This window comes from Carassius carassius, chromosome 46 (assembly GCF_963082965.1).
Source record: "Carassius carassius chromosome 46, fCarCar2.1, whole genome shotgun sequence".
NCBI classification, from domain to species: domain Eukaryota; kingdom Metazoa; phylum Chordata; class Actinopteri; order Cypriniformes; family Cyprinidae; genus Carassius; species Carassius carassius.
In genome coordinates, this window is record NC_081800.1 from 7,270,457 (window position 1) to 7,282,774 (window position 12,318).

General features: G+C 36.2%; 1 protein-coding gene across 1 annotated transcript in view; it reads left to right on the forward strand.

The window, feature by feature from the left end:
• The window catches only part of LOC132128913 (zinc finger protein 512B-like), an 86,337-nt gene that overhangs the window by 57,478 nt on the left and 16,541 nt on the right, over positions 1–12,318 (forward strand). Inside the window, exons 10-11 of the mRNA XM_059540313.1 lie at positions 1,006–1,095; positions 11,847–11,945. Coding sequence (XP_059396296.1) covers positions 1,006–1,095; positions 11,847–11,945 — 189 coding nt within the window. The remainder of the gene's footprint in view (positions 1–1,005; positions 1,096–11,846; positions 11,946–12,318) is intronic.

Sequence of the window (12,318 nt, forward strand, 5' to 3'; positions counted from 1 at the left end):
ACGCGTGTCGCCTGGTTCAGAAATCCACCGATTCCTTTTTGCACGTGGAAATTGTCACACGTTAATACAAAGTAGAACATTTATACTCACAAACATGAATTTATTTGTACAAATTGAAGCCTATGTATGTAATACATATAGTGATATGTATGTATAGTGACACGCATTTACGAATCGTGTTCACGTTAATGAATTGTGTGTGTGTGTGTGTTGGTCGGTGAAATGCTGTAAACTGCGAAAAGGCAGTCTCAAAATCCAAATGAACCGAACACGATCGATTCGAACAAGATTTCAATTAATGCACTCGTGTCTTCTGATCCACAAATGCACAGATTCATTTTTGAATGAGCGATTTTTGATTTATTAATGGATAACAGAAAATGTTTATTCGCAAACGTGTCTGTATTTGTACAAATTGCTGCACACTCATTCAATCCCGAATTCCACAGATTCAAATTAAATGGCATTTGTTTGTGGTTAGTAAAATACATTCACAAAATGTATCTAGTACATGGATAATTGTGTGTGCATTTATTAATCATAATGAGACTATAATCATCCCATACGATAGGACTGCATGTTTCACGTCTGTCTGAAAACCACAATCTTATATCTTATTGATCACTCAATGCTTCAGACCATTCTTTGGGCCTCATAGACGATCAGTAAGTTAATTTTCACAAAATAAAGAAAAGAAAAAAAAATGTTTCTTTGTTGCTGAATGAAGACAGTTTATTCGTGGTAAAAATGTTGTGAATAGGCCTTGAATTTGTTCAAATCATTTACATTTACCTTATTGTAAGCAATCACAGTTGTTATGTGGGGCTGGTAGGGAATATTTGTATGCTTTTCAGTGGAATAATCCTACAAATCCTTTATTTGTACATTATTAGGAAACCGTTTACATCATTGTAACTGGTATATCGAATATACAATGTCACATTTATAAGCATGATTTCATGATATTTGAGGTGGGCCTCATAAAGTCTGGTCTTTTTCTTGTAGTTGCGGGACGCTCTCAAATGTCAGCAGTGCCAGAAACAGTTCCGATCAAAAGCTGGACTCAATTACCACAGCATGGCTGACCACATTAAGGTGAGCGGCGGTGCCAGGACACATTTACTTTTTTTTTTTTTATACAAATTAACTGCAGATCTATAGCAGGGCTTATCTCCTAGATGTCAAAACTGATGAAAATATGATTTGAAATACAATGTATAAATCTTTTAAACAATTAAAATTGCATAACCTTTAAGATCAGCTTTTCTGAATATAAATGAAAAGTTCAGACTCTTAAAAAGTGTTGTTCTTTCTCTTCAATCTGAGCCATTACACTTTAGCATACTTTTATAAAGAGTACTAATTATTGTGGAAAAAAATATATTTTAAAGTAACGTGTGGACCAAATGTTATGTTTTAATACACCTAATTGCATTTTATTTACAATTCAATTAAAATGTACATAGTTGAAATTTATATTAAATGCAATTCTCTTTTTTTAAGTACGTCTTGACATGAAATTTCATAAATAATTGTGTACTTGTCTTCGAAATATGGTTAAAGTGTACTGCCAAATTTTCTGACAAGCATTTGTGGTAAACTAAAGTATACTCTTATGTAATTTAATTCAAAACTTGTAAGTCATTTATTAAAATATTTTGGTAATTACATGTTGAAATTGTAGTTTGTTTGTTTTTAATAAAAAAAAACACTACAGTAAAAATTGTGCTTTAGTATTTTAGTCAAAGCATCAAAACACACTTAAGTGGCCTTTTATTTAATTAAAATGATGTTACCAGCCAGTACATATTTTAAAATATAATTTTAAGTTGTGTGGGAGTACATTTAATCAAATTAAGAGCACTTCATCTTACCAGGGGACTCCACAGGGAAAAAAGGCACCTGGTTGAAAAACAAAACTGTAACTATAGCACTTTAATATCTTTAATAAACTAGTGGAGTTGTATGTGTACAGTATGTGCAGCAGAAGAGTGTTTAATGTTACATACCGTGTCCTCTTCTGGGACCAGCAGCTGCCCTGCATCCACATTGGCCTCTAATCTCTATTATATCTGACACCATCTCTATACTCCAGCATCACTTTAAGACCTAAAGCATCCATTAGGTTCTAACCATTAACTGCACATATGGGAAAAGGTCTAGCTCGTGTCTAGTAATGCCTTTTAAAACAGTCTTCGAGCAGTATTTCAACTGTAATGATTGTCTCTTGTTCACCCAGCCTTATTTCTGTACAGTAATAATTTCCTCAATATTCCTAAACTATTAACAGCTTTCCTGCCAGTAATCTTATCCACGGTAAATCATGGTAATCTGCATTATGAGTAAAGTTCATCAGTTTTTTTCCAGTCAAATTCAGCCAATGTCTAAATAGGAATGGTACATCTCATAATGATGATGGCGTCCCTTGTGACCCTTTTGAGGTTTAGTGTAAAAACATGAGAGAGAAATGGTGGTTAAAGAGGGCCATGAGGATGTAAGCTCCATCTGCCAGGCTCAAGCATTAGCTGCAAACAATATTTCCAATGAAATGTGTTAAATTATGCACAACCAAATGTCTCAGAAACAGTATGAAACATTAATGAAGATGTGCATTTAGGTCTGTGATTTGGTATTTGAGCCAGGTGCTGAGTCTCACTGAGCCAAACATTTGAGAATCAGCATAAGGTCTGGGCCACATTGCAGCTTATTCTTGCCAAGATCCGCCCACTTTGTCAGGAAGAGAATGACAAGTGTATAATGTGATACCGGTTTTCTGAGGTAGTTGAAAACAAAATACTCCAAAAAAAATTGTTATTCACCAAAATGAACATTCTTGACTGAAGTAAAAGTTAGAGTACACTTGGCCTGAAAATAAAAACAATGGAGACAGATACCAAAAAATAGAGATGCACGGCATAAGATTTTTGCCATAATCCGATATGCCAGTGTTTTTCAAATCATTTTGGCTGATAGCCGATGGCGGTATATATTTGTTTTCAAACAACACCAAGTCTCTCCTGTGCCAAAATAATAAACTTTTTTTTTTTTTTTCGTTTTGGTTAGTATTTTGAAAGCCTTGAAAAATAACTATGATAAAATCAATCTCTCTTTTGTTGTTGTTGTTGTTTTTTCAGACACAAAAAAACATTTTATTTGTGGATTCAACATTAAAAGATGGTGTAAAGCAAAAGAAAAAAATTACTTGTATTTAAGTTTTCATAATCCATTTAAAAAAATGTTTTATATATTAATGAATAAATCGTTATATGTTAAATCATTTAATTTACAAGTGTCATGTTTGTGATTTTTATTCATGTAAGCTATAGATTCTGACTTTTGAATCACTGCTTGATTTATTCAGAAACACAAGTATTTGTGTATTTAACTTTAATTTGATTACAAGTAAGCTAATACCGCCCCCTAAGTAAATCTGTGTTTTGAGTGCCTCTGGTTATTAGCACTGACATATTTTGGTTTAACAGTCTTAGTGTTCACCCCCAGATGTTGTGTTGAGGTGTCTAGTGTTGGGGATATTTAACAGTTAAAACCCAAGGACCAGATATGTCGCAATGAAGACCAGGAGTCAGAGATGAGTTCAATTAATAATAATAATTTTACTTAAGAAAATAGTTTGCAGTTTCATCAGCAGTAGTCAGCTTCAATACTCTCGACGGAGTTCGTAGGCCGCCCTGCCGTACAATACAAAATCGGTCATAGTTATACTCCAGACAGGAGACTTAACTACGTCAAAGCTCTGGTCAGCAGCAATATGATTGGTTCCAAAACCTAGATAAACTTAGACAATCTTCACATATGGGTATATACATCTTCAGCATATCTCCAGTGATTGTAGCAGGCGTCAGCACGGGTGAAGACGACACCTCATCTTAGGTCTAAAATCCAGCGACGTCAGCTGCATCTCTTATGGGCACACATACACACAAAAAAAAAAAACACAGCCCTTATCTGCTATTTCCAAGGTTCTCTAGTACTGGCAAGTCTTCTTATCACTACGTTTGGTTACACACACATAGCAGGCTGACATTAATCTTGAAGAATAGAAATACAGGATAAAACAGAGTTCTTAATGTCTAGTGTACATTTAGACATGTCATAGTACTGCATGTTTCCCTCGTAGCACATAGAGGAGAGGCCTCCTCCGGTCCCTTTTGGCTGACCTTGTGACCCTAGGGAAGAGAATACACTCACACATGTTCGCGACATGTAAAACCTAACACTTCTAAGAACACTTCTAAGAAGAGAAAATATGTTTCTGAGTAGGCATGCAGCAATCTATGGTATATAGAGGTCTTCTTCATTTAGTCACATCATACAACAATCTTGGAGGTTAAATATTGATCAAACACTTGATTAATAATTACACAATATTAATGAGATAATATATATATTGAAGAAAGGATATAATCAGCGGCATAATCTCCATCCTTTCCTTCAGTCCCCCGTTTTAGACCGGTATGGAGTCCAATACGGACCAATACCACGTCTGGTCTATCAAGTGAGGCCACTACAAAAGGTGGAGTGGTGACACGTGTTTTCCCTAAGGATCACACTTGTCTCTTCACCCTATCATGGACAAGCTGGATACTAATTAATCCGGTCCCCATGCTTAGGGCTCTCCCTGCCCTTCCACTCACAACAGGGCGTTGACGTCATCTTTCATCAGCTGCTGCAGACTGTTGGTCGGCTTTCGCAGTTGCAAATCTTCCTCCACCGGGTTGACAGTCCTGCAAGCAGATTTAAACACATAGGACAGACAACAGCGTACCAATCCCCACGTAATCAAACACAGGACAATAATTCCCACAAATCCTCAGAAAATATACAAGCCATAATGTAAGATTCCCATAAGCGCATCCTCTGAGGCTTCCACAAAATCATTCCAACCTTCTTCTACAAATTCTTCTACAGACTCGGTTACATCTGTAAAAACAGCACCTACTGTGAAAGCAAACATCCATGCTATTGCTAACGCCGAGGGTTCTTGAGGATCTGACAAGAAATGGGTACCTGTTGATCGGTGCCATACTGAATTCAAATATTCATAACCAGCAAACACATCATTAGTCTTGACCTGTTTCAAGAATTTATTAATCTATTTCTTATTTGCTTGCTGCGATTTTATTTGAGGGTAGTATTCTGTATATGTAGTCATATTAGTAACACGATACTCTGTCTCAGAACAATCTTCCTTTTTACACCTCTCAGCTGGATACCACTCAGGACCTATAGCATGGACAACCTTATGATACAGACAATGACCTAAATTCAGCCTATAATGTAATTCTCGTAACTCTTGAACGGAGGGAATTGGCCTTAAGAATTGACGAAATTGTTTCTCCCTGTCAAACCACTCGTCTCCCATAGCAGCATCAGATACCTGTGGCCACATGTAGACTTGATGGGGCTGGAAATCTTTCCATATCAAATCCTCCATGGTTTGAGGAACCCGCATCGTGGCAGTGACATTATAGACCATTGAGGGGGGACTATGACACCTACTTTCAAGATGGTCATGTAGTTGTTCCATTCTAATAATGGATTTATTAGCCAGTAACATAGCAATATCATACTGAAACAAAACGTCTGCCAAATTTGCCCATGTATAATCCGCCTTCACAAAGGATGTTACAAATCTCCATTGGGACTTTTGCCCCTGGGGTACCTAATACTTTATTAATAATTACAGCACAGTTGTCAGGCTGATGTGGGGGAAACATCTGGACGAACCACTGTCTCACCTCCCTACCCAAGCATCGTTCCACATGCACGGTTTCCTTCCAAGGATCATCAAACCTAGTATATCTTGGCCAAGCGAGGGAGAGAGCATTTACATTTGTAATTCATTCCCACTTCCATTAAGATCAAAATTACCCTTGTCAGTCTTATCCATTCGTCCTAGTCTATCACATATTGCCCCATAAGATCTGTCTTTATCCCACCTGACAAGATTAACCTGCGCAGGTTGCAAAACATTCCATCGTCTCAGAAATTTGTCATTTGCAACTAACTTATATGTGTCAGAGCCGGGGTCATCTCGAACAAAAATGTTACTGTACAAGTACCTTTGTACTACGTCCTTTACTATTTTATTCGAGTCAAGCTGGTCCCTAGCCTTTGGCAGAAAATAAGACATAATGTGATGTGGATCCGGTGCAATAGGAGACAAAGGTAACTTCACACTTACCCTCTAAAACAAAAACAAAAATTATCCAACAGCCTTAAGACTAAATTTGCATATTCATTAACCAGATTTAACAAATCATTAAAGAAAACCACTGTTATTGCATTCCTGACATATGTCAGACACTCAGTCATCTCACAGATACCAAATACAGACATTGCTTATAACCTAAATCCCAGTAAAGATACCCTTATTTTATGAAAATCTATCATTTTCCCGATCAATGGTGCAATTAGAAGGATTGAATATCCATTATACCCTTTCACTCCAAACTTGGTGTTTAAAAACACAAAAATAAACAAACCAAAAATAAGTAAGATCAATATTGAGCCATCTTTAAAAATAAAAATAATCATAATCATTATTTCCTTGAAAACCTAGAGCATTTCCTAGTTTATTACTTAATAGCCCTTTTATTAAGTTTTACTTTCACCACGGATCCATTTGCAGTTCATCATAGTTCACATGCTGTTTAAACATACATGAAGCATAAACCTAAACTTGTCATTGTTAACAACATTTGGTCAAAATTACATTTTAAGTATCGAAGTGTCTAACTTCAAAAACTAACCTGTCCACTTATTGTCATGCATGTATTTTTATACCATGACATTACTGTTAATCATACTCATTGCCTTATTCTTATTATTACTTATTTTATTTTTTATTTTTTTATGCAAATCTTGTCAATTATCATACCATATTACTGTACTCAGACTATATTAATGACACATTCAGAAGCAAATCCTCAATACCTGTATAAAGTCAAATTTGTTCTCACTGTTTTGTCAGTTAGAAATGCTTACAGGTCACCTGATCAATGTCTTAAAAACCCTTCATTCATGTTTGTCATTTGGCAGTGATATTTATTTACTCAAAATTATTATAAATTGAAAAAGAGCAGACAGATTTCCCAATACTATTACTAAATGAATAATACAATTACTTAGTTCCAAACGGCCAAATATTTATTAAAGAGACATCCTCAGTTTCTGTAAATCTGTATTGAAACAGTATACATTATCAAAAAGCCCTGTCAGTGTTCACAATATTAATTTGTTTTGATTTGACAGGTGTTCATAAGCAGCTCCGTAGAGCCTATTACAATCGTGTTGTTTAAACATATTTTTTTTTTTGCTGTGCTATTTCAATTAATTCAAACCTCTTGTTATGGTATTCCTCCATTAAGGGGCTATTCCCAGGAGATCCACACGTTTTTGTTCAACTCATCTCTGTTCTACATAAACCAAACTATTGCGTCATTCAGACCTTGAGGACTTACAAAGCCTTACGACTGCTTTTGCTTTTACCCTAGGTTACATAAACAGGATTCACTCCTTTGTTTTCCCACCAGGCTTCTTTATGTGAGGGTGCTGGATAATGTGGTTAGTGACTAACCATAATGTGGTTAGCCAATCTGTCACTGTTTTTCTGCCGTCAAGTCTAAAATATTTACCTTTACCATTCAAACAACAAAGTGTTAACTTGTTAAAATTTAGACCCTCATTTAAATTTAGGCATGGATTTTAAACCCATTTTGGACGGCAATCTTAAATTTCACAAATCTAATCACATAAACACTCTTAACATATTAATCCAGAGAGTGATTTAAATCAGCATTATAAAAGACAAAACAAGTCATTATTACCAGTAGCAGACAGAGCTGGATAACCAATCCACTTAAAGCTCATCCCATGTTCGGCATTGTCTTTTCATTAGTTTCACTCAGAATTATCGACTTCTGTAAAGTAATTTCACTTAACACATCTGTAATGATAAAACACTCATTCTAGAGGTTAGTGACTCAATATACACAAAGCAGAAACAGAATTGTCCTCCAAAATATACAGCAGTCATCCTCATGCGTGCACATACTTAACATAAATATTTAACAGCTCATATTCAAGGTTTGCTTTTGGTGTTAAATTCTGAAATTCTGTACGTTTTACCTAGTTTGTTCCTGGTCTCTTATCTAGTATCAAAGTTTGCCTGTTCATTAATGCTTTTTATTTAGAGAAAAATCAGCTGGGTTGTTTTGGTCTTAAAATCATTGCTCTGTTTTGGTTACTCTTCCTTAGCAGGCCGATAAGAGAAGCAGAGCACTATCCCTGCCTCCACTCAAGCACTCTCTCTCTCTCTCTTACTGTGCAAAATATTAGTTATTTATTTATTTTGACAATTTTCGCCAAACTTTAACTTAGACTATAATATCAAATTCATTACAACATTTAACCCTTAATCATTCAAATAAGTTAAAAATGTCAAAGTTTCTATATCTCAAATCTCAGTTTAGACTGTTTAAAATACATAATGCTAGGAAAATATCTTTAAAATTATTTTTTTACCTTACATGCTTAATTCCCTTAACCTTTATCTAAACCATCTCTTGATTCAGCAAAAGTATTCTTCATTTTTAGCCACCACCATATCTTGTAATCATCTTATGCCATGCCTAATGACCTGCATGAGTAAAGACTATGATATAGACATATTAGTTCAATATCATTTTAGCCACATAAGAAATTTTGTCTCAAAATAATGGCTGTCATCACATGGTCTCAGATGGTTCTTGACAGCCCATTGCCATTAACTATTTATAAATAAGCCTCTTTTCCTCAGGGTCTGATCCCCTGGCATAGTTGCATCAAGTTGTGGACGCTTGTCACAACAAGCAATCAAGGAATGCGGTTGCTGGTGATCAGGTCTGGAGGAACTCACATTTTTGAGGCAGATTGCTGTACTTCCTACAGTTCCCCTCTTAATGATGCTCTAGGCCTATCAAGCATCCGCTCAACTCCACTACCATCTCACATATAACACCTCCCTTCAGGGCAGGTGCCCAGTGGCGGTGACCCCCTGCCTTAGGTTGTCCCCTATTGGCCAGAAGAGGATCTTACCCGTCATTGAGAAATCACCTCATGCACACTGGTAACCACTCTTTCCCGTTGCAACATCCTCGACAGTCTTCTTCCAGAATCCAGTATTTCCTGCAGCTTAGGAAAGGTACACTCAAGAACCATGAGAGCCATTGACAGCACCTACTAGTGTTAAAACATTGAAAAAGGTTAATCAAACTAATATTTAATCGCTAAAATCAATTGGATGCCTCCAAACTATCATGCTGAGATTTCTCAGCGAATTTATATTTCACATCCGTCCATTCAGTGTAATTTTCTGTTGCTTCTGTAGCTGCAGCCATCAGGCCCTGTATGATGGTGGAGACTAAAAATAAGACAGATAAGTTACTGGTCATAGAACAAATAGCAATACAACTGTTTAACTATTCAAAATTATTACATCTATAGCTCAAGGTCTGTATTATGATTTTAAAGACCTCATGTCTCTTCAACAATTGCTCCTAAATTGTTATTCATTATTTTTATAATCTCTTATTTTTTAAATGCATTGGGCAGTTGAACATTTAACTACCAATTGCCCTCTTAATGCATTAAATCTGAACTCTTTTTATCATGTCCTTTAGCATCTCAGTGCCTATGATTTGACTGAAACACTGTGCTGTACTATAAATAGCTTATCACTTAAACACAGGGTCAGATAACGCCATTTTAGCTTACTTTGAATGAGAGAGAGAACTCTGAGGGATTCAGGACTCGTAACAATGCATTTTCATTCATTTTTAACATAATTTCATCGTACTATCATTTTACTCTAGCCCAGTTTAAAACTTGTCAGAAATTATATGCATTTTAAAAATAAACATCTTTATATTTGTATTTTTACTTTATTTTCGCAACTCAAATGTTTCTCAAAGTTCTTTACAGTCATTGTCATTACTTTGACATCAACTTGTATTTATTCGTTCACTTAATTCTGGCCATGGCTTCGGAATTTCAACATTGGTTTTAAATCTGTCAGAGGTTATCTGACCCAGGTATATTACTTCGGGTCTTGCTAGCATGCTGTCTTCAAAGTTACTTTGAAACCCCCGTTTATGTTACTTGTTTACAACTTTATCATCTCATAAGCAAACAATAATTTTCCTTTCTCTTCTTTTTTTTTATGATGCTGCTTGGCTACAATTTTGCAATCCAACAATAAAATTACTATTTTGGCCAAACATTAGTAAATATAGGAATTACAAATTTTCCACTCAGAACATGTCTCTGGTTTTTTTACTGCTTAAGCCAGAGTCATGGTGGGGGCCAGCATGAGATAAAAACAACTGCTTCATTGCAGTCAAAGCAATCTTATCTTTTAAAGCAAAACATAAGCTTCGACGTTTTTCCAAACGCTACTGCCAATTTGTGTGCCTACCGTATTTTCACCAACCCAGAATTCTGTTCAATATGCCTTGTCAGGACTTTCGACAATTATATAGGAACTAGAACAGATCTTATGATCTCATTCTTTGTCATTTAAACCTTCTATCTATCAATCTATTTTTCAGATTAAATCATCACTCATTTTCTACTGGGATTATTTTTAGCAAATCGGCACATACATTTAGACATTGTTTATCTCTCTGGTTCTTTCTTTGTTTAAAGCCAATCAAGTTTTTGTTTTAACTTTCCATCAGAATCAAAGCTCAGACTGACCATTCTTTCAATTAATTCAGAGAATATTTTTAAAGTCAGAGCTTCAGAGCCAAACTGTTTACAGCATTTGCTCTCTTCTGTTTCATTATTTATATCAGGGCTGAGCAAGTTACCTAACTTGTCAGTCATATTTCTATCATAAACCAAAAAGATATTGAGGCGGCGATCTTACCAACAGCACTTGACTTCTGCGTGATGAAACTGCAAAGTATATTCCAGAATTTCCATATACTGGTCCAATCCAATCAGGGTCATGAAAACTAAATTTTAGCTCTTTCGGGGTTGTTCCTGATGCATCCCAGATCAATCAATACTTTCCCTTTGCATATATGCCTATATTTTTATAGGTGCACATATGAATTATCACTATTTATTTTTAAACACTAATTTTGGATACTCTGTTCCCTAACCACTGACCTGGCCTATTTCTAAGCTCGGGGCGCCCCCGTCTGTAATGGTGGGTGATCGAGAGTTGGAAGAGCGAGTTACGACTAGAACCCCCGTCTAGCATCTTACATTCATCTCGGGATTTCCAATACCCCTACTTTGGCTTACCCGGCCGTAAATGCACTGCCCTTTACGGCCTCTCGTGCTTTTCTGCTCTCTGTGCTTGACCCAGCACTGCCTATTTACGGCCCTACGTGTCCCTTGGCTCTCGGTGCTTGACCCAGCACTGCCCTTTACGGGTTCACATACCTGTTAAGAATGAGTTTTTGTCCCTGCCTGGACTGTGCACACCTAGAAAAAATTCACGTCTCTCTCTAAGACCTATAGGTGTGCACTTTTACCCCTGTAACTGTACACATCTTTAAATATATCTTATCCTAAGACCTACCGATGTGCACTTGTACCCCTTTTACTCACAAGGTTACTTCAAGGTTACTGATGTCTTTAACAGGCCAAATACAGTGTTGTAAAATATGCTGCTAAGACGCCTTGAGGAAATGCTCCTCTATAAAGATTTTGAAGAGTGCCAGGTATCTGAGTTTCAGAAAGCAGTGATTGGAAATGCACTGTTGTAAAGGCTTGAGGAAGAGTTTCTGGAAAGACACTAATGTGTTGCATTGTATTTGTTTCCCATTTGTAAGCCTTCGGTGAGTGAAAATGTGTCTGAGGAGGAGCAGGAGGAGAGAGAGAGGCTACGCTGCATACTCAAACAGATGGGCCGAATCAAATGTACCAGTAAGGTAGGAATTTGTCACTGGTGCCTGCCTAACGTCTGTCAGTCTTCCTAGACAACACTGGCTGTCCTTAAAGAGGCCTAATTTCTGTCTGTTTTCTGTCTCTCACTTTCTCTGTTTTGACTTTTGTCTACTTGTGCACACTGTATGTGTCTGTCTGTGTCTGTATCTATCTGTCTGTCTGACTGTCTGTCTGTGTGTATCTATCTATCTATCGGTATCTTTTTTTCTTTCTAATTACATAATTACTTGTGTACTTGTCTTTGAAATATGGTTAAAGTGTACTGCTAAATGTTCTCACAAACATTTGTGGTAAACTAAAGTGTACTTCAATGTCATTTCTTTTAAAACATGTATGTCATGTATTTAAATATTAATA